This window comes from Rhincodon typus, chromosome 8 (assembly GCF_021869965.1).
Source record: "Rhincodon typus isolate 14 chromosome 8, sRhiTyp1.1, whole genome shotgun sequence".
NCBI classification, from domain to species: domain Eukaryota; kingdom Metazoa; phylum Chordata; class Chondrichthyes; order Orectolobiformes; family Rhincodontidae; genus Rhincodon; species Rhincodon typus.
The window spans coordinates 62,854,414-62,877,963 of record NC_063339.1 but is presented as its reverse complement, the minus strand read 5'-3'; the positions used below and the strand labels follow the sequence as shown (position 1 = coordinate 62,877,963).

General features: G+C 39.2%; 1 protein-coding gene across 1 annotated transcript in view; it reads right to left on the bottom strand.

The window, feature by feature from the left end:
- The window catches only part of ryr3 (ryanodine receptor 3), a 363,324-nt gene that overhangs the window by 102,784 nt on the left and 236,990 nt on the right, over positions 1-23,550 (bottom strand). Inside the window, exons 44-52 of the mRNA XM_048600437.1 lie at positions 22,199-22,379; positions 18,456-18,558; positions 18,102-18,222; positions 13,474-13,643; positions 12,483-12,703; positions 8,892-8,982; positions 7,139-7,279; positions 4,414-4,577; positions 1,678-1,756 (exon numbers count right to left, since the gene is read on the bottom strand). Of these exons, the coding sequence (XP_048456394.1) occupies positions 1,678-1,756; positions 4,414-4,577; positions 7,139-7,279; positions 8,892-8,982; positions 12,483-12,703; positions 13,474-13,643; positions 18,102-18,222; positions 18,456-18,558; positions 22,199-22,379 (1,271 nt within the window). The remainder of the gene's footprint in view (positions 1-1,677; positions 1,757-4,413; positions 4,578-7,138; positions 7,280-8,891; positions 8,983-12,482; positions 12,704-13,473; positions 13,644-18,101; positions 18,223-18,455; positions 18,559-22,198; positions 22,380-23,550) is intronic.

Sequence of the window (23,550 nt, the reverse complement as noted above, 5' to 3'; positions counted from 1 at the left end):
CTGGTCTGGCAGCATCTGTGAAGGAGAAAACAGAGTTAACGTTTCAGGTCCACTGACCCTTCCTCAGAACTGTTCTGAGGAAGGGTCACTGGACCCGAAACGTTATCTCTGTTTTCTCCTAATAAAATTCCAGCCAGGTTACAAATTTGGAGTTGCTATGGACACCTTGTCAGGGTTCATGGAGCAGCCAATTCCCATTATCACCTTACTTTAATGAGAGCTGACACACGTTGTGTGATACATTATTGGGTGATAGTACAGTCCAGAGTCACAATACCACTCCAGTGTTAGTGCCCATCATGTACATGCTTCTTCAATTTCTCCAGAGATAGATTAAGCAAACACTTAGAGAAGCACAACATAAGAACAAACTGACAAGCTGCTTTATTTCACAAGAACAGCAATCATGATCAGACTTTCTTAGTGAAACGTACAAGATCCTGAAAGGTCTTGACATGATGGATGCTGAATGGCTGTTCCCCCCGGATGCTGACAGGAACTAGGTCACACAGTTTAAAAGCAAGAACTATCCCATTTAACATAGGGATGATTTTTATTTAACCTCTCATAGGATTGAGTGTGTGGAGACTTCTCTTCCCCAGAGACTGATGGAGGAAGGGTCATTGAATATTCTTGAGGCAGGTTAGATTTTTGACCAATAAGGGAGCTGAAAGCTGTCAGGGCTGGGCAGGAATGTGGATTTGAGGCCACAATCAGCTCAGTGTGATCTTCTTGAATGGCAGTGCAGATCGAGAGTCAAAATGGCCTACTCCTGCTCTTAATTTGTATGGTTGCATTCTCATTCAAATCAGCACGACTCATCCTCATGCAATAATATTAAAGTAATGCTCATACCAACCTTTCCTGGTGAACCAATAGTTCAACTTGCTTTACTTAAATAGATAGCTTCTAAATGTCTATTTTATCCTCCATCCTTTCTTAAACACTATCTACCACTGCCTTTGCTTCCAGTTTTATTATTCTTTTTGCTCAAGCTCAAAAGGGATCAAAGGCTTTATCACTGAACACTGACTTCACCAATGTTTCTTTAGCATAACCATTATCACTCCGGTCTAGGCCCGAAACGTCAGCCTTTCTGCTCCTATGATGCTGCTTGGCCTGCTGTGTTCATCCAGCTCTGCACCTTGTTGTCTCGATCACTCCCTCTGTCTTTTGTTACATGCCATCTTTGCTATTTCACCTCTCCCACATTTTATCCTCTCTCTGCATTTCCCTTCTGTGTTGCTGAGAAAAACACATTTGTCAAAACTTTATATCTTGTGCTCATCAGACCAATTCAGAGTCAATACCCCTGTTTAAAATTTAAACAAGCTTGGGAATTAACTTTCCATTATCATTCATTGGTGCATTCGCCATGACAACACGTCCACCAATCAGAGTCAACTTACCAACCAACAAGCATGCTTCGCTCACACAGTAAAATGGATGTGAGGTATTGATTAATGCTTAGGAAAGTTACTGGTTACTTATAATTTTACGCACTTTAGAGAAAACAACTATTCACAGCATATGAACCATCTGTCATTTAGGTACCTTTATTAAAAACTTTTAAGAATATGCTTGCGTTTAAACCTAATGATTAAGGAAGCTCCTTTCCAGTTCTATTGTCTGATAAAATATGCTCAAAAGGTCAAAAAACAAGATCTTAATCATTACCTTTTCAAAAGCCCACTTCTCATGTAGATGTTCTGCATATTTGTTGACAATATACTCCAACTTCTCTGGAATTGATATACTGAAACAAATCAGAAAATCTATTTCAAACGGTCCACTTTTAACATTTAAAATGTTTTAGGAAGTTTTATCAAATAGGGTCTATTATATAAGCAGATTCAAAATCAATCAATACTATTTTCAATTAAAATAGTGAAAGACTATCAAATTTGGCTAAGAACTATTCTGCATTGGGTATTTTCTGCTTGTAATACTTTATTTCTTTCTTTGCTGGTGAGATGCAAATAGTGCCATAAAGTTGTACAGCACGGAAACAGATTCTTCGGCTCAACTCGTCCATGCTGATCAGATAACCTAAATTAATCTAGTCCCATTTACCAGCATTTGGCTCATATCCCTCTTAAACCCTTCCTATTCATGTAGCCATTAAGGTGCCTTTTAAATGTTGTAATTGTACTCACCTCCACCACCTTGTCTGGCAGTGCATTCCATACACACACCATACTCTGTGAGGAAAAAAATTGCCCCCTAGATTTCTTTTAAATCTTTCCCCTCTCACCCATGCCGTCTAGTTTTGGTCTCACCCACCATAGGAAAAATACTTTAACTTTTCACCCTATCCATGCCCCTCATGATTATATAAACCTCTACAGGGTCGACCCTCAGCCTCCGACACTCCAGGGAAAATAGCCTCAGCCTATTCAACCTCTCCCATAGATTAAACCCTTCAACCCTGGCAACATTGTTGTAAATCTTTTCTGAACCCTTTCAAATTTCACAACATCTTTCTTTTAGTAGGGAGACTGGAACAGCATGCAGTACCTTAATACCTTTGCTTAACAAAAATAAACTTATCTATAATAAAACCAAGAGCTAAGAAAGTTAGAATTCAGAAATGAAAACAGAAATTGCCAGAGAAACTCAGGTCCAGTGACTCTTCAGAACACCTCTTCCCAGACCTGCTGATCCTCTCCAGCAATTTCTGCTTTTGATAAAAAAAATTATCTGTGTCAAATTTAAAATTAGCAACTGGTCCAGCATGCTCTGCCATTTGTGGTAAACATTAAGTGGAGATGCTGTTGTTGGACGGGGTGGACAAGGTCAAAAATCATACGACACCAACTTATAGTCCACAGGTTTATTTGTAAATGCAAGCTTTCGGAGGTCAGCTCCTTGCTCAGACTATACTCCCAGTTCTAGAATCTCCAACCAGCGGAAATAGTTTTTCTTTATCTACCCTGTCTTTTCCTATTAATATCTTGAAGAGTTCCATATTCATGAAAAGGTTTGAACCTGCTTCTATAGCTAAGTTTATGTTTGATATACTTTCTGACAAAATCACTGTCTCCAATTAGATACAGAATACATTGAATGGTTTGACTGATATTAAGTACATTTGAACAATCTTCAAAATTATCAGTATTTGAAATTCTATAGTGGTTGCTTAGCAACTTTAACTGGTGCCACTTTACAGAAAAATCTGTGAGTCTACTTGTACAAATACACCAACAAGTCTTATATACCATGAACTCTATCCTCCATTTTGACATTTTTTAAACCAAGATTTAGTCTGCATCTTATTTTCATGTTATTGCTTTCAGATAGAGCTGTTTATTATTACAAAAATAACTTACACCTCTAATTTTTGTTTAATATCACCATTACTACTCCCTTTGTCTTTCATTATTTGCCATCTTTGTTATTTAATTTTGGTCACGTGCTATCCTATCTCTGCCTTTTCCTTCTGTATTGCTCAGAAGAGATGCATTTTACTGAAGGCTTACATTTTGCACTCATCGGGACAATTCAGCGTCAACTTGCCTTGTTTAAAATTTGTTGTTTTTCCTTTACATTGTTTTTCCTAAATTTCCCTGATGAGTGCATGATGAAAAGCTTTGACAAAATCTATCATTTCAGTAATACAGAAGTTCTGTGCTCCTACATGACCATTTTTAGCCTTTATTCTATTTCCTCCTCTCCCTTTAACAGTGCAAATCCATTAATTTACCAACTTCCCTCCGTTCCAAGAAACAGTGAAATTCAACTCATTGCATTAAATCTGTTTCTCTCTGCACAGATACTGCCAGACTTGCTGCATTTTGCCAGCAGACTTAAGGGGCCAAACAGCCCACTCCTGTTCCTATTTCTTATGGTCTTTCTGTTTTTACTTCAGATTTTAGAATCCATCATATTTTGCTTTTAATAACTTACACAAATTTCACCATCCAGATAACACATTTAAAATAAGTTCTAAAATGCCTAAACATAGTTTTCAAAATGTTCAGATAATAACAAAACACTTTGTAGTAAATAGTAAAATTGTTTAGCTATAAATAGGTATTAAGGGTAAAATTCTAAGGTGTGCATCAGGATTTTTTGATGTATAAAGCATTCAAAATAAATCATTTTCAGCCTTTTCAAATTGTGCAGTTTGCAATTTGTTAGAATTTTGTATTTGAAATACAAATAGAAACTTTAAATACACCTTCTGTACCCTGATAAGTGTTGGATTTTTCAAAATCAGATTAATTAATTTGAAACTTTACTAGTTATCTTCTAAAGTAATGACATAAGTAGCAGCACATAACCAGAGAAACGTGAAATATTTTTCTAAACCTTTGTCCTACAAAAGAACAGATGAAATATGTGGCAAACATGGGTTAAATTGATGGGGACCACATTTAAAGAAAACCATCTTTATTCATTTCTGTGCCATACTTAGAAGTGTTGATTGGTTTTGGGTCAAAGTTGCCTTCTTCATCCACTGAATTCTGCCTTTCCAACACATCAGAAAAGCTGGAATCCACATAATCGGGTGACAGAGCCCCTCCAATAGCACTCAGGCATGGCAAGGCAATTTTAAAGAGTTCAGGGTTGTACTTCTGCAGGAAAGATAGAGACTTGTAAAGGAAAACACGGGATTGCTCACAGTAAAAAATGATACTTATTTTATGGAAGTGAAAATATGATACTACTCAATGTAACTCCAAACAAACTCCAAATAGATGACTTCCATATAACATTTACAGTAGGAACATAATGGAAGGAGGAGTAGGTACTAAAAGTGAAGAAAAATATATTGCAAACAAAATATTACGTAGATAAATGGATAAAATGATCACTTTTTCTAAATGAACTGTTCTATAGCAATCCTCATGGACCATTTTACCATTTTTCTTCAACTTCAATTATTCTAAACAGTCAAGCTGACACTAAGAAGTTAACCTATTATCGGGCAATATTTCAAATACATTTAATTTTACATCAAAGTGGGTTATTCTATCATGATGAGAACAAATAAGTGGCCACACTGTGTCCTACATTTGACAGAAGTTTTCAGTTTAATGAAGAACAAATATCATTCTGCTGCAAGGAGTTTCAAACTATGAATAGAAACTCATAGAACTCAATTTATTTTCTTGGAGAAAAGACAATTCAGAGGAGGCATGATTAGTCTTTAAGCTGTTAAGTAGCATTAATAATATTTAAGTAGCTTTCTAGCTTCCTTTTTGAAAAAGCTTCTCAAACAAACCGTATTTGCCATGCATTTAATATGTTTGAAACACCAATGTTATATGATTCATGTGCTGAAGTTTAATAAAATAAGGTCAAAACAGTCATAAACTTTGGATTTTACAATCTGTAACTTCAGCAATACAAATATTCATTATTGTACAAGGGAAATGCAAAATTAAATCAAGAAACATAAGTAAAGATTATGGAAATATAGAAAAGTCAGGAGTAACATTGGAATGAATCTACACTTAATATGGCTAAGTGTCATTTTCATTCAATTTTGTGGAGGGTTTCTCTCCTCAAGTCCTGGTTACTGTCTCATGTAACCATCTCAAAATGCCTCATCAACTACCTAACAAGGCTTGTTGGAGCCCAACACTCCTTGTCCAATGCTAGCCCAATTCTACACTCAGCAGAGCTAGATGCACTTGCCCCTGCCAGAATAGGCTAGGAAATGTTGGCAGATGGGCAGAGGAAGGTTGGCCTCTTCTCTCAGGATCAGTAATGGATATCAGATCACCAAATCCTGCTTGCCCAGTTTGAGATTGTCACCCCAGATGATGTGGTGTCCACAGTCCAGAGGAACACCAAGCAGTACAGGAAGTAGGTCAACTTCTTTCTCTATTCCTCTGGGGTAAGTACGACACTCATCCATCTGCTACCTCGCACTCACTCTGACTCTGCTATTGCACCTACCTTCCACCAAAGCTCATGCCCTACCACTCTCAGTATTGCCTGCAACATCTTTCATCACTCACTCCCTCCCATCCATCCAATCCCTCACAGTAAGCATCATTGCTGCCTACTCATTCACTCGAAACACATCAACATCTTTCACTTACTTGCACCAACACTTAACGGCTGAGCCACTCACTATCATCTCACTGAATCCCTTCCTGTCCCTTGTTACAGGTGAAAATGACGTTCAATATTTGACATACAGAGGGATCTTCAGATCTAAGTCTATAACTCCCTGAAAATGGATAAGGTGGTAAAAAAAGGCGTATAGCTTGCTATTCTTCATCAGTTGGGTCACTGAGTATAAAAGCTGGCAAGTCATCTTACAGCTGTTGCCACACTATAGAAACAACATGGAGGCTTTGGAGAGAGCGCAAAAGAGGTTTACCAAGATGTTGTCTAGATTGGAGTGTATTAGCAATACAAAGAGGTTGGACAAGCTTGGATTGTTTTCATTAGAGCATCGGAGGCCGAGGGGCTGCTTGGCAGAATATATAAAATTATGAAAGACATGGATAGGGTGGATAGCCGAAGTCTTCTTCCCAGGAAATGTCAAATACTAGGGGACATAGGTTTAAGGTGAGGGGGTAAGTTTAGAGGGTGGTAGGTGCCTGGAAACAACTGCCAGGAGAGGTAGTAGAAGCAGATATGATAGCAATGTTGAACAGGCATTTAGACAGACACATGAACAGAAAGAGAATGTAGAGTTACAGACAACATGCAGGCAAATCAAATTTGTTTAGAAGGTCATCACGTTCGGCACAGACATGGTGGGGCATGTTCCTGTGCTGCACTGTTCTATGTGTACATCTGGGACTTGGTTGAAAAATGCAACTTGTTGGACTCAATGTTGAGAAAGGTGTCACCCAAGAGCCTACATCATTCAGGGTCTGGGAAAATTCAGTCCAATATACTGAATGATAAGTGAAAGCATTAGACAAGAACCACATTGAGCTGTTTCTGATAGAGGAAGCAATGCAATTCGAACATGCACGGACTTATCTATGTTTAACTTTGCAACAACTTTAAATGTGAAGTTTCACATTTTTGAGGCACCCAATTAGGTGTATTTTTTTAACTCAAGTATATACATGGCACAGATTTAATTTAAGACTTTGAACTTCAATTTACCTCTTCCAGCCTGAAAGGTCAACAACCTATAATACAATTTAGGTATATGTATTGTTACCTTTGTAGAGAGTGAATCAAAAATTCCCCAGAACAACTTTTTAGTGAGATGTAATTCTTCTTCAGATGCACATCCATAACTGCCCCATCCTGATGCCAAGCAATAGTATTTCCAACATTGCTCATAGTGACTGGCTAGAAGCTATAATTGATAAAAGAAAATAATATTAAATGACTAAAAGTAATACAGCAGAAGAAAACTGTTTACAAAATAATCAAATTAGTATTTCAGGGCTGAATTCATGCAGATAAAATGGAAGAATAGAGGGACATGATTTAATACAAGTTCTGTCTGGGATGAGCAAGAGTAGCCTGGTTACCATGGGAGCAGAGACCCAGCCAATAAAATACATGTGTCAGTATAGAAAAGACAAAGCTGCTGCTTTTGCCATGGGAAGACTTACAAACTCAAAGCAATCTGATTCAAACATGCTGAACAGACAGCGAGGAGAGAGAGAGAGAGAAGGCTGATGGATTGGAGGGAGGTGGGGGCACGGTCAAGAGGGATAGGTAGGAAAACAGCAAATACTTTGTAAACCAGGTGGGGAAAGTGTGTTCCCTGTAACCACTCAGACAGAATGCTGGCGGGAATTTCTGTTCGCTTAAGGATACTGGAAGATTCATCCTGATATGGCAAGGAGGAGGTATCTCCAAAGAACCTTTCGCTGATAGAAGTCAATTTAGAGATTGTCAGAAAACTGAGGGAAGTGATTTTTGATGGAGACTGGATGCCACCCCTTGGCAAAACAGGGGTGAGATGAGCCAATCAGAAGATGGGAATGTCATTGGACTGGCTCCTGTAAAGGCTACAGTTGTTCTGACATTGAGGCTATATGAGTGCTAAATAATTTCTAGCTTATAAGTGTGGTCAATAGAAAATCAGTATCCTGTAGATTCTAATCTCATTCTCCGAAGCTCAACATGCAAAAAGTAAATAAAATGAATTATGGACATACTGGTAGTATTTAAAATCCAGAGCTCAGATGTTCTGAACGTTTAGTGTTTGCTTTCTGGTTTTCCCTGAACAGGAGAGTGTGGGAAATGAATTTGACCCCACCACCTTTTGCAGGTTCACCTGCTTGGAAATGAATGGCACATGCTGATTACTTGTGTCAGTTTGTATATATTAAATATTATTGAGGACTAATACAGCATCTAGCATATTTCCCAGTGTTATTGGTTCAGGAAAGTTGAGTGTCAGGAATGCCATCATTTTCCCCATGTTCAACATCATAAAGGCAGTGGAGTGGGGATTTAAAATTTGAAAGGTGGCACAGCCCTTGACATAAAGCTGGAAAACTAATCTGTTTTCATATATTTTGTTCTTATCTGACAACACCAGTTGTACTATAATTAGCTATTACTAGTGATTTCACCCTTCCCTAGCCTAAAGTGCGCAACCAAGATGAACAGAAATATCATAAGCAGGCTATCAAAAACATATTTCAATGAGTTTAGCATTGGACGGTTTAATGGGGTTAGGGCATAGGCCACATTGTCACAGATGCGTTAAGATTTTTGAGAGATTAGGAATCTAAACCAATATATCTTCGGAATACTTTGCAAATGTGATGGCATCAGTATCAAAATATCAAGATGATGGGCTGTTCAATGTTAACACTAATGGTAATCCTTCATGTAATACTTCGATATATGATCTGATCCAATATATCTTCCAATTGCTTTTCAATCAACTTATATTAACTATTTTCAAGTTCATAATTTATCAATACAAGATTAGTTTTTGCTAGTACCTTTAAAGGCATTTTACTGTATTCACTAAGAATGGGAACATCAAACACAAAGCGACGCAGGAGTGGTTGCAACATTGAAGGTTGAAGGTGCCTGATGAACAACGGAAAATTACGTAAATACAGAGAAACAGACTCAAATATAGATTCTTGTGATATATCATTCAAACATTCACCTGCGTAGAGGAATTGGCATGTCATTATTGGAGCTGTACAGAACACTGGTGAGGCCACTTTTACAATACAATTCTGGCCACCCTTCTATAGGAAGGATGTTGTTAAACTTGAAAATATGCTGAAAATATTTACAGGGATGTTGCGAGGATTGGGTGGCGTGGATGATTGAGCTCCAGGGAGAGGCTGAATAGGCTAGGGCTTTTTTCCCAGAACATCAGATGCTGAGGGGTTACCTTAGAGAGGTTTATAAAATCATGAGGCGCATTGATAGGGTGAATAGTCAAGGTCTTTTTCCTAGGGTGGGGGAGTCCAAAATTAGAGGACAGAGGTTTAAGGTGAGAAGGGAAAAATTTAAAAAGCGGGGTAATCTTTCAATGCAGAGGGTAATGCACCTATGGAACAAGCTGATCAAGGCAGGTACAATTGCAACATTTAAAAGGCATCTGGATGGGTATACAAAAAAGAAGGGTTTAGAGGGATATGCGCCAAATGCTGGCAAATGGGACTAGGTCAGATTAGGATATTTGGTCAACACGGACAAATTGGATCGAAGATTCTGCTTCCGTGCTGTATGAATCTACATCTTGCAAGCAGTCAAATACATGGTCATCATTCCTCCGTAAATTTAGGTGGGAAGAGAACATCACTGTCTCATAATCTCTCAGCATCTAGGTACAGCTCAAGGGATATATGACAACACTTGTTAGTTTTCTTGACTATTTTGATTCATACCATTCAAATACAGGTGCAAATACAGACAAAGTAAATCCTTAACTGTCTGTAGATCAGGCAGCATCAAAGGAACAGGAAAGCTGACGTTTTGGGTCGGGACCCTTCTTTCAAAGCTGAAATGTCAGTTTTCCTGTTCCTCTGATGCTGCCTGGCCTGCTGTATTCCTCCAACTCCACACTTTATCTCTGACTCCAGCATCTGCAGTTCTTGCTATCTGCTTAACTGTTGGTTGCTTTTAATTAACTGATGTTCTCTTATCTCTTCTTCTCTATCTAAACAAACATTTGGTAATATCATCTGCAGGCATCATTTTGGCCTCTTGACTATCAAGGTGTTTGCCTGACATCTAAAATTAGGTAATGTTATAGAAACATACAGTCCGAACATGTGCAAGTTAAGTGGATTGGCCATGCTAAATTATCCATAGTGTTCAGGGATGTGTAGGTTAGGTGCGTTACCCATGGGAAATATAGGGTAAGGGGAATTGGTCTGGGTGGGATGCTCTTCGGTGGGTTGGTATGGAATTGTTGGGCTAAATAGCTTGTTTCCGTGCTGTGGGGATTTGATTTTAAAAATATATAAAATGGAAGCAAGCCATGTGACTGTGACTCTTTGAAAGAATAGTCGTGTGCATTTTCCCACATCCTGCGACTTAAATGCAAACTCCTCAGCAAGTGTCTATTCAATTCCCTTTTAAAATTAATTATGGGAACTGTTCCTATTAATTTTTCAGGTAGAACATTCCAGATGATGCTAACTCCCGAGTTAAAAACAAATTTCACATCACCCTTCTACGTCTCTCTTGACTGGTCTTGAACCATGACTTTACCTATGGACACAAGATATCATCCTCGCCACATAAGAAACTCTACAGTGTTGCAACAGCTCCAGTCTCCTTCCTAACACCTGATAGAGGTTAAACCAGACCCTATATCTTCTCTTCATCACAAAAATCCATCTCCTTCCACCCTACAACATTATTCAGATTTGCCTTTTTTTAACCAATTTGCTGCTGAAATATTCAACCATGCATTTGCCACCTCCAATCTCTGCTGCAATGTTCACCTGATCAGCCAATCATTCTCCAACCTCTGTAAGGTCTAACTCTGCTGGCCATGTCCTGTACTACACCAAATCCTGTTTGCCCATCATCCTTTTATATAAAGTGTCTCTCGGTTCCCCAAAGCTCCATGTCAAAAATTCTGATCCCAATGTTGAAATGTTGAAATCCATGTCATTCATTATGTCTGTAACTTCTTACAGCCCTAAAAATCACTGCCACTCCTCCATCAAAGTCTCTATTCCTCTTACTCTAGTAATCTTCAATTCTCTCAGATCCATGGACTGAAAGTCCTTTATCTAACCTACCTCTCCTCTTTTCTCACCTTCCTTAAAATACACATTGTTTATCAAGCTTTTGATTATTAAAATCTCTCCTCATGCCTCAATTTTATTTTAAGACCAATTTTTGTCTAAACAAACGTCTTTGAATCAGTTCAACTAATTTCCCTACATTTTTATTGTTATCAGTGATCATCCAAAAAGAGATATCACTAAACGTTACCATATTGCATTGGAACAAAAACAGAAGTTGCTAGAAAAGGTCAGCAGGTCTGTGATGAAAAAAAATCAGAGTTAACGTTTTGGGTCTGGTGACCCTTCCTCAGAACCCTTAACGTTAACTCTGATATTTTCTTTGCAGATATGGCCAAACCTGCTGATCTTTTCTCGCAACTTCTGTTTTTGTTCCTGATTTACAGCATCCGCAGATCTTTCAATTTTTACATTGCATTGGTATTCCTTTGCTGCAGATACAGTCTGTAAGTAAATAGAAGTTCTGGCTTTGATACATTTATGTGTATGTGTTTCAAATTTGGATAGAGTGTTCTGGTAGGTTATAACAGTTCAATCACATCACAACATTCTTTACATAATGCATGTTTCTAAATTTGTACAATCTTATCAAGTCTCAATTGCCCACATATCTAAGGACTAAACAATGAGGAAAAATTAGATTCACAATTTTGGCAGAATTCATCACAGTCAACAGGAAGAAACAGAAAAAACACTAAGTATTAACAATTGATTTTTTTGACACAGTCCAGGATGCTTGGAACATTTTCAGTCATTAGTAAATGTTTTAACATTATACAGTAAGTGCACCAAAATAAGAAAGTGATCACAAACAAACACAATCATCAGAAGGTGGGTATGGGAGTTGTCCACTTCTCCAATCGTCAGCCTTTCAATATCCAAAAATGACACCTTGTCTATACAAATACTATTTCCTGCCAGGAGCTGCCATAGCAAAGACATCATGGCCTCAGAATTCATTGATTCATTAGGATAAACTTAATCTGTCTGAAATCATATTAGATTGACTATTGTTGTATTGGTTTAGACTTTTCAACCTCATTCTGGTAGCAAACATTTCAGGATTATTTTCAACTTTACAGTTTAAGCAGTAACCTGGTGCAGTCAAGTGTTACAGAAATCAATGGGACAAAAATTGAGCTGGTGTTCTAAAGGGTGAGGGTTCTGTTCTCCCAGATTATTGTCCAGGCAGTAAAGCCGACAATTCCTAAAACACCTAATGTGTGTTCTTCAAAACATGCAAGTTATATAAGATCATTGGTAGTGTTTTTAAAGACTTGAGCATAAAAGTAAAAGTAAAGGTATCTGTACCGGCAGATAGACAGCAAACATTCTTCAATTGACTCCCTCTGGGCTTTGGTAAGACCAGGTCCTTTTGATAGTCTGTAAATTGTGTGCAGGGTGGAGTCTATCACAGAGGCAAAGTGCTCAGTTCCAGCAAATAGAGGTGCACATCTGGTGAGAAGAGGAAGGACTGCTGAACAGATATATCTATTAAGGGCAAGAGCTGTCTCTGATGTGCTCAAAGCAGCCTGTTGGAAAAGACAAACAAATATTCAGAGAAAAGTATTATATTTGCTTTTTCTCCATTTAAATCTATGAACAAGACAACAAAAATAAATTAGAACAAGAATCACTGGCCTGAATCTTTCACACTTAGATGCACCGCATTATGTCACTCTAATTGTTACAATATCTTCAAAGGTGCATCATGTCACTAGGATGACTGTATTTTAAATTGTTGCAACTAGGTTTGGTCTGGGGTATCAGTTTAGGTTGATTAAAATGTAAAGTTTTTCCTTTACATTCAAATTCCACTGTCCCTCATCTAAGAAAACATCACGTAAGTGTTTCTGGCTGTCTCTGCTCTTGCATATACTGTGAAACTAGTGTATATTTATTTGAGTTATGCAAGGTAAAGTCACCACAACCCCTCAGGGTTGCTCTCTTATTAGACAGACAATCATTGGTGAGTTTAACCCAAGAGTCGCCATGCCTCAGATAAGGAGTGAGGTTAAGAAGGTGGAAGCTTCCTGGTAACCTCAGCCAATGTGGGAATTGAACGCATTCTGTTAGCGTCACTCTGTATTACAAACCAACCACTCCGCCAACTGAGCTAACTGACAGAACATCTGTCCAACATACACCACCTTCATTTAAAATATATTCATTCATATATCCACCACTGGCCAACCTAATGAGCATAAGAAGTTTACAGTCATATGAAAAAGTGTAACGAATATTAACTGTTCACAACAGAAAGTCAAATATGCACAGCTTTGCAAGTTTTACTTTGACTTACTGATTCAAGGGAGGCAGATGCTCTTAAATCAGGTAAAAATCCAACTTCCAGCAAATGAAGCAGGAAACTTTGGTCCTCAATACCATAAACACGATCCAGAAACAATACCATGGGTGCCTTGTGGTCAGGACAGAAACTTCCAGACATAGATGGCTCAGAAATAGTTCCATCTGCCAAAGCACCAAAATGCTGGTTAGTTGCAGTTTAAAAATAGTTTCAAATTGTTCAGGTATTGTGTTAAATATGATCAAATTACTGACACCAGTCCAATAACAACAATTTCTCCAAGTCTCTTTTGCCACTTTGTCTTCTGAAGGTATTGACTCTGCCTGGTTAACAGGGTTCATGAATGACACTCACTTTTTGTCATCTCACCCGAGTGTCAATTTTTCCTTTGGGAGTCCAGTCAAAATGGCTTGCCTACTTACCGATAACTTTTCGGGCATGTCCTGGGAACATACAGGAATATAGGAACAGGAGTAGACCATTCTGCCCCTCGAGCCTGTTCCACCATTCAATGTGATTACAATTGATCTGTGGCCTAACTCCATATAAGTGCCTTTGGCCCATACCCCTTAATACCTTTGCTTAATAAAAAAGCATCTATCTCCTAAAATTAACAATTGATCCAGCATCTATTGCTATTTGTGGAAGAGAGTTACAAACATCTTTGCACGTAGAAGTGCTTCCTAATATCTCTCTTGACTGGTCTGGGCCTAATTCTCAGACTGTGCCCCTTTGTTTTAGAATTGCTAACCAGTAGAAATAGTTTATCTTTATCTACCCTGTCTTTCCCTGTTAATATCTTGATGAAGGCTTCGATCAGATCATCCCTAGAGAAAACAGGGCTAATTGGTATAATCTGTCCTCATAACTTAACCTCTCATGTCCAGATATCAGGTTTATAAACCTATGCTGTACTTCCTTTAAGGCCAATATATCATTCCTAAGGCGTGGTGCCCAGATTGCTCACAATACTCCAAATAGGTTCGAGCCAGGATTTTGTATAACTACAGCAAAGCTTCTGCATCATTGTACTCCAATTCTCCAGATATAAAAGCCAACATTCCATTAGCTTTCTTCTGCTGTAGGATCCTCCACAACTCAACAAATGCAGGAATCCTCACAGGGAACAGCACAGTGAATCTTTGTGGAAGCCAGCCCAATTTTTTTAATAGAACTATAGAATCTCTATAATTCAGATAGAGGCCATTCTGCCCATCAAGATTGTACTGATCCTCTGAAGAACATCCCATCCAGACCTATCCCACCACCCCTCCCATCCCTGTAACCCTGCATTTCTCATGGCTAACCCACCTAGTCTGCATATCCCTGGACACTTCAGTTAATTTAGCATGGCCAATCCACCTAACCTGCACATCTTTGGACTTTGGGAGGAAACCAGAGGTCATGGAGGAAACACACGCAGACGAAGGGAGAATGTGCAATCTCCACACAAGTAGTCACCCAAGTCTGGAATCGAACCTGGGTCCCTGGCACTGTGAGGCAGCAGTGCTAACCACTGTGCTGCCTTTGGCACTATTTTTTGTGGCACTAGTTGTCATATTCTGTTAAGTGATCATAATTTAAATGTCCAAAGCCTCTTTGAAGGACTAGTCAGGCGAGTGTGTTATATAAATGGGTGAAAAAGTAGGGTGATTAAGGAGGCACAGTGATAGGTAGATGGGTGGTGGGATAGGGTCACAGATAGGTGAAAAGAGTTCTGCAAGGCCTTTAGAACTCTGGAGCAAACTTTTCATGATGGCATTCAGCTGATTGTCACTTGGAATAAATAGCACAGAGTGGGAGGAGTTAAACGAGAAAGAAGAGAGAAACATGTGGAGAAGACTGATTACCATTAGGCAGTAGAGTTTACCAATTTAGAGCCTAGTAGACCTTTGATTACATTATGCAGCAGTATTTAGACTTAATATGTAATAAATAGTGTTACAAAGAAGGCCGCAGTCAGTTCTTGATATTCTCTTCCCCTTGAGTAGTCTGTCTTGAACCCAAACTTATCGGTGTGAGCATAAAAGTGCACAACAAACAAAGTGGGTAGAGTGTCAGGTGAGTGGGAGTTAGGGTGGCACATGAGTGAGAGCGTATGATGGCAGGTGGGTGAAGTGGCAGGTAGATAAGTCGCTAAGTCAGGTCATGGGGGTACTTTGATCTTGGGGAATAGTGAGATCAGATGGGGCAAGAAATGGAGTGGTTAGGTAGGGAGTCTGGTAGCTAATCAGGATGGGTCAAGGGAAATTAGGGGTTAGAGATATGGTTAGGTCATGGTGGTGGCTGGGGATCAGGTGGTAGTCACATCTGTTTTTAAGCAGTAGTGAGATGGGACAGAGATAACAAATTTCTGCTGAAGGGTCCCGACCCAAAGCGTTAACTTTTCTGCTCCTCTGATGCTGCCTGCCCTGCTGTGCTCCTCCAGCTTCACACGGTGTTATCTCTGACTCCAGCATCAGCAGTTCTTACTATCTCTAGGTAGAATGGGGCAGTTAGTTATGGTGGAGTCAGAGGGTTGGGGAGTTGAAGGATTAGGAGAGGGTGTCAAATTGGATGATGTCCCATCCATCATCAGTGTTTAAGAAGGAGGGCGACAGAAGACAGAAAATATTCGGCTCGTTAGCCCGATCTCAGTCGTTGAAAAGATTTTAGAGTCCTTATCAAGGATGAGATTGCAGAGTACTTGGAAGTATATGGTAAGATTGGGCTGAGTAAAGGCAGATCATGTCTGACAAATCTGTTAGAATTCTTTGAGGAGGTAACAAGCTACTTAGATAATGGAGAGCCAGTGTACATAATCTAATTCGATTTCCAAAAAGCCTTTGCCACACAGGAGTCTTCCAAATAATATAAGAGTCCGTGGTGTTAGGGACAAGGTACTGGCATGGATTGAGAATCACCTGACTGGAAGAAGGTAGAGAGTAGGGATAAAGGGGTCCTTTTCACAATAGCAGCCAGTGACTAGTGGAGTTCCACAGGGTTCATGTTGGAACCACAATTATTAACGTTATACATTAATGATTTGGATGAAGGAACTGAAGGCGTTGTTGTTAAGTTTGCAGGTGACACAAAAATAAGTGGAGAGGCAGGTAGTGTTGAGGAAGTGGGGAGTTGTGGAAGAATTTGTACAGACTAGGAGAGTAGGCAAAGACATGGCTGATGGACTACAATGTCGAAAAGTGTGACATTATGTACGTTGGTAGGAAGCATAAAGGCATTGACTATTTTCTAAATGTGGAAAGGCTTCAGAAATCTGAAGCACAAAAGGACTTGGGAGTCTTAGTTCAGGATTATCTTATGGTTAACATGCAGGTTCACTTGGCACTTAGGAAGGCAAATGCAATGATACCATTCATTTCAAGATGGCTAGAATACAAGATCAGAAATGTACTGCTGAGGCTGTATACAGACCATACTTGGAATATTGTGAGCAGTTTCAGGCCCCGTACCTAAGGAAGGATGTGCTGGCATTGGAGGATATCCAGACGAGGTTTACAAGAATGATCCCAGGGATGAAGGGTTTGTCATATGAGGAGCTTTTGAGGACTCTGAGTCTGTACTCAATGTAGTTTAGAAGGATGAGGAGGAATTTGATCGAAACTTGCAGAATACTGAGAGGCCTGGATAGAGTGGATGTAAAAAAGATGTTTCCACTAATAGGAGACAGTAAGACCCAAGGTCCACTCACACAGCCGCTGAGTGATGGGATAACCGCTTAGAACTGAGATGAGGAGGAATTTCTTCATCCAGAAGGTGGTAAATCTATGGAATTCATTGCTGCAGAGGGCTGTGAAGGTCAAGTCATTGAATGTACTTCAGGCAGAGATAGATAAGTTCTTGATTGGTAAAGGAGTCAAGGGGTACAGGGAGAAGGCAGGAGAATGGAGTTGACAAACAAATCAGCCGTGACTGAATGGACCAGTTCTGTTCCTGTATCTTATGGTCTTATGGACACTTATACAGGAGTTAGATGTGGCTTTATCTAAGTTTTCCTGGGTAACTCTCTAGCTCAGTGAATCAGGATCCTCTGAAGTCTCTTAACTCTAAATCACAGTTGGGAACTTTTAAAGAGGGTTCCATATACTGGGAAGCTGCCCCCCTTGGATGTTTAAACTCCCCTATAGACACTGTGTCCTAGGAAATTCAACATGTACCTTGTGGGGCATTCACGATTGTCCAAAAGCCAGAAACTGGAAGACCTAGGTATAAAAGTGTCAAGATATTTTATCACGGGCAAAGATAGTTTGGTATCACAGCAAAGCCCAATCCTGCTTTCACATGATGTATGCATACAAGTCAGAAAGTATGGCAAACAGGAATGGGAAGTCTGGATGACACCCCTTTGTGAGCTAGAGTGCCATACTACTGAAGCTAAAATGAGAAATGAGGTAGTGGCATAGAGAATCAAGTCATAAAATAAGACAGTTAGAGGGGATGATCATTTTGTCTATAACCTATGCCACAAGCAATCACGTGTTCTACATTGTATAAGGCACAGTGTAATCCTCTTGCCATCAGAACATAATTTATCAGTTTACTACAAGGAACAACATGGAAATCTTCTGGTTTATATTGAAAATGATATGGTTTACAACATTACATTAGGATTTATAGCATACCTTGGTTAACAACTGGCAATTTCAGTGGAATACTAATAATGCCCACCAGATCCTTAGTTGGCACCAGGGAACGGAGTATTGCTCGGATTCGAATAGCTTCACCTTTACCTGCTTGGATTAGCTGATACAATAGTTAAATAGCAGTTCTATATGTAACAACAAGGATACAAATTCAAAATCAAAATAAATTCAGGAGTGTTACTGTTATTGTGCTTAAGACTTTAAAATGTATCATTACCACATTCCACAAATGTTCATGATATGAAATACTTCAGAAATGGATACTTTAACCTTGATTCAACACTCCGTAATCTCAATGAACTCAATAACATGTTTTTTTTAAAAATTACTTACATGCATTTCTGGAGCACATCGGCCAAGAAGATCAATCAGAGCAGAATAGAAGGTCATGATAGAATAACCCATGTGCACAACTTCTTCATCCTCCTCTTGACTACTGTTAAATAGGAGTTCATTTTACATAGGTTATTTGAATAAACAACAGTAAAATATGCAAACATTTAGCCCATAACCAAAACAGTGCATTAGGAAGGGAAGACCTCAGATCAGAAGAAAAATTTGTAGAAACTGTTTGGGTGGAATTCAGAAACAGCAAGAGACAGCAGACATTGGTTGAAGTGATTTATAGGCCACAAAATAATAATGACAGTGTGGGCATTGTATTTACAGGACATGGATGAAGCAAATAGCACAGGCAACGCAGTTATTATGGGTGACTTCAATCTGAGTTTAGACTGGATAAACTCATCGAGCACTAAAGCTGTGGAGCATGAGTTTCTGGAGTGTTTTAGGGATGCCTTTCTAGAGCATGATGCTGAGGAACCAACTAGAGGGCATGCTTTTTGAGATCTAGTATTATGTAATGAAAAAGAACTAGTTAATATTCCTGTTGTAAAAGATTGAATTATCCCAATATGATAGAATTTTACATTATTTTCAAAAGTGCAGCTGTTCTTCTGAAGAAAGGGTGTTAAATTTGATTACGGCAATTATTAAAACATTAGGCACAAATTAAGGAAAAGACATAGGCAATGGATAGTCATTAAAAAACCATTACAAAGAGTCATAGAAATGCACAGCACGGACACAGACGCTCAGGTCCAACTCATCTATGTGACCAGTCATCCTACGTTAATCTAGTCCCATTTGCCAGCATTAAGCCCATATCTCTCTAAACCCTTCCTATTCATATCCCCATCTAGATGCATTTTAAATACTGTAATTTTACCAGCCTCCACCACTTCCTCTGGCAGTTCATTCCATACACACGCACCACCCTCTATGTGAAAAAGTTGCCCCTTAGGTCCCTTTGAAATCTTTCCTTTCTCACCTGAAACCTATTTCCTCAACAATACATTTCTTCAAGGTCCAAAACCTCAAAAAAGGTCAGTTAACCAGATCTAATAAAGGAATATCAAGATTGTATAAGATTAAAGAAAAGCCACATAAAGTTGCCAAAAATATCAGTCGCTCTGAGAATTGGGAGGTGTATGGGTTACAACAAAGAATGACCAAAAAACTGATGAAGAAAAGGAGAACAGAATATCAATGCAATCTTGTAAAACACAGAAAGATGGATTGTAAATCTTGTATACGTATGTAAAAAGAAAATATTTGGTTAAAAAAATGTGGATGCATTACAGGCAGAGTCAGGAGGATTTACAACGGGGAAAAGAGAAACTAAATGATTACATCATGTCTGTTTTCACTGAGGAAAATACAAGGAATTTGGAAAAGAGATCCAAGTGGAGAGGGAGAATTAGAATTGAAGGAAAATTAGCGTTAGTAAGAATATCGCACTGGAGAAATTAACAGGGCTGAAAAATTGTAAATCCCCATGACATAATGGTCGACATCCCAGAGTGTTGAAGGAGCTGGCTACAGAGATAGATAGTGCATTGGAGATAATCTTCCAAAATTCTGCAGATTCTGGAATGATTCGTATGGATTGAAAAGTACAAATGTGACTTTACTATTTAAGAAGGGAGCCAGAGAGAAAAAGTAAGGAACTACAGACCTGTCAGCCTTACGTCATTAAGAAGGGAAAATGCACGAATCTGCCATAAAGGATTGGATGAATAGATACTTGGTTGCTAATGAGATACAAATTTGCTGAGATGGATAGTCAATTATAAATCTAATTATGAATGGACAATTAGATTTGCAAATGGGCAATTGTGTTTGATGTACTGTTGGAGATTTTTTCAAAATGTTACAAACAAAGTATATAAAGAATGTAGAGATAGTAAGAACTGCTGATGCTGGAGTCAGAAATAACACAGTGTGGAGCTGGAAGAACACAGCAGGCCAGGCAGCATCAGAGGAACAGGAAAGCTGATGTTTCGGGTCAGGACCTTTCTTCAGAAATGCGGGAGGGGGAAGGGAGCTCAGAAATAATTAGAGAGAGGAGGTGTGGGGCTGGGTAAGGTAGGTGGGATGGTGATAGGTGAGTGTAGGTAGGGAATGGTGGGGATTGGTCAGTGAGGTGGAAGGAGCAGATTGGTGGGAGATAAGGTGGACAGGTTGTGTCAGGTAAAGGAGGTGGGGATGAGAGGGAGGGTTGGTCATGGAATGACCAGGGGGTGATTTTGAAGCTGGTAAAGTCACATTTAGGCGATTGGGCTGTAGGAACCCAAGGCGCATTATGAGGTGCTGCTCTCCCAGTTTCCAGGTGACATCATTCCCCACCACTGCCTACCCGCACTCCACCTATCACCATCCCACCTACCTTCCCCAGCCCCACCCCTCCCTCTCTATTTATTTCTGAGCTCCCTTCCCCCTCCCTCATTTCTAAAGAATGGTCCCGACGCGAAATGTCAGCTTTCCTACTCCTCTGATGATGCCTGGCCTGCTGTGTTCCTCCAGCTCTATAATGTGTTATCTCTATCTATAAAGAATTTTGTATACTTTGATTTTCAGAAGGATTTTCATTAAGTCCCCCAGAGAGGATGTTTAGAAAAATTAAAGCGCATACGATAGGTGGTAATATACTGGCATTGATTAACGATTAGTTAAGAGACACAAAACAGAGAGAAGATCTAAATGGGTCATTGCCACTTTGGCGGCCTGTGATGAGTGAAGGTACCACAAGGATTAGGACTTGAACCCCAGCTGGTCATAATCTATATCAATAATTTGGAGTTAGGGACCAAATATAATTTTTAAAATTTGCTGATGATACAAAGCTAAGTGGGGATGTGAGTTAGAAGGAAGATGCAAAGCAGCTTCAGGAAGATTTGGATAGGCTCAGTGAATGGACAACAATATTGCAGAAAAATATAATGTGGAAAATGCTGAGGTATCCAATTCGCAAGGACGTGCAGAGTATTTAAGAGATCGGAAAGTTTAGGTGCACAAAGGGGCCTAAATATCCTTATTGATAAGCTAATATACAGGTGCAGCAAGCCATTAGGAAGGCAAATGGAAAGTTACCCTTTATTTCCTTCAGTTCAAATCTTTGCAAATGCAAATCAGCATAAAATCCACAACTTGACCTGAAATTCAACTTTTTAGATCAGTGCCTCCTAAATGTACTCCCTAGTGTAGCTGGGGTGGGGGGAAAGACCTAAGAGAGAAGAGAGGGATGTTGTCAGCAACTTAGATACTGCAATATCAGAATTTCAGCTTTGACCGCACCCCCCCTCCCCAATTTGGCGACACTCACTTTGGGAAGCCTGGTTTCATATGTTATTCTTATGATGAAAAGCATAGAAAGTTATTAAAAAGTCATTTATAATTCTTGCTTTTTTTAAATTCCTGTTTTACTGTTCATGAGAATTCTTCAATATGATTGGTTGATCAGTCTGTCTTGTGGCTCCACTAACACTGGGCATGGCAGATAGTATCAGATTCAAAGTCATATAAAAGTAAAGAATATATTGATGCTGTAGATCCTATTAAAATCTTTGTGGGAAACATATTATAGCCTTTGTTGCTAACTGCAAAATTTCAGTTAATATGTAAACAAAGATTTTGAAATAGATTGAAATTTTACCCAAATAGACAGCTTTATACATAATCGTTTTAAACCATCAAATATAGAACAGCAATGTGTTACAAAGGAAATGAGGACTCACCCATCCTCCTTAACTTCAGCTGGAGGGAGGTCACGGCATGGATCTTCTGAGATTTCAATCGCATCTTTCATTGCGGCTAACAAGCCATGTCCTCCTTCACCCCTCAGAGCAGGACCAAAGCACTCTGGACGACGAATCAACAACTTCACCACAACACTTGCATTTTCTTCAACACTTTCACCTTGAAGAACGGTAGGATTCATTTTTACACGACAAATTCACTAAAACATTTAATGTTCAATCTAGAGAAGCAAAATGGGAAAGGGCTTCAGACCAACAGCAATGCCTGTCTGAATATCTCACTTCATAATTCAATGGACATTAACTTTCAGAAGTGTTGAGCCCTGGATTGATGTGAAAAGTTGTATTCAGAACTCAGCACTCTGGACAATATCAAAAAAACTTCAACTCTTTCAATGGCTATTGTGGGCTTGGATGGTTTACCGAAGAGAAACAGACCTTTAAAAGTATGTATCTCTCATATCAGCTGTCTCAAAAAGGTTACCAGTTACAGTTAGCTTGTGGTACTTGATGCCACTACTTAAATTGAACAGGCGTTGCGATTACAGCAGTTGCAATTCATTCTACAACTGATTCCAACTTAAAAGAGACTGAAGGACAGCAAAACAAATATGATACTATAAACTTCAGGACTTCAGTAACTGTTCACGGATGGAAAGAAGCAATGTTCAGCACCATCTCCTCCATTATGGTTTAGGATGTCTGGATCTGCCTGTGTAGCTCCTGCTGTCTCTGGTTGTGATGGCTTTTAGTTATGCATCGTGGACAAGTAGGTGCAGTGATGTTCAGTGATGGAGGAAAGGGAAGGGTGTAGAATCACTAGAGAACAGAGAATTACGGGGTATGGTATTACACACCATTGAGTTCATTACAGAAGGTCCAGATTAATAAAAAGGATTGTTAATGTTGCGTCCCTCTCCCCTTCCTCCTTTACTACCATTAGCACATCCTTTTCTTTGCTCTGAGCACCTTCACCATCTCACTCATTCACTTATTCCTCTCACCCTTCTGTCAATAGCTTAAGAACTATTATTTTTCCCTTTCAGTCTGACGTAGAGTCGAAACATTAACTTCGTTTTTCTCTTTCCTTGGATGCTGCCAAACCTGCTGAGTTTCTCCAGCATTTTCTGCTTTTATTCCAGAATTGGAGCAGCTGCAGTATTTTGCTTTGGTTCGTGCAGAGGTGCAATGTCAGCAAAAATTACTCAAACTTCTGCCAAACTGGTTCCTGTAAACTAATGCAACAACTGAAAGTTCCAAAATCTTATCTTGTAGCAACAGCCAGAAGACAGCCATCAGCAATTAATTTGTAAGTAGACGGTCCTTTTAAA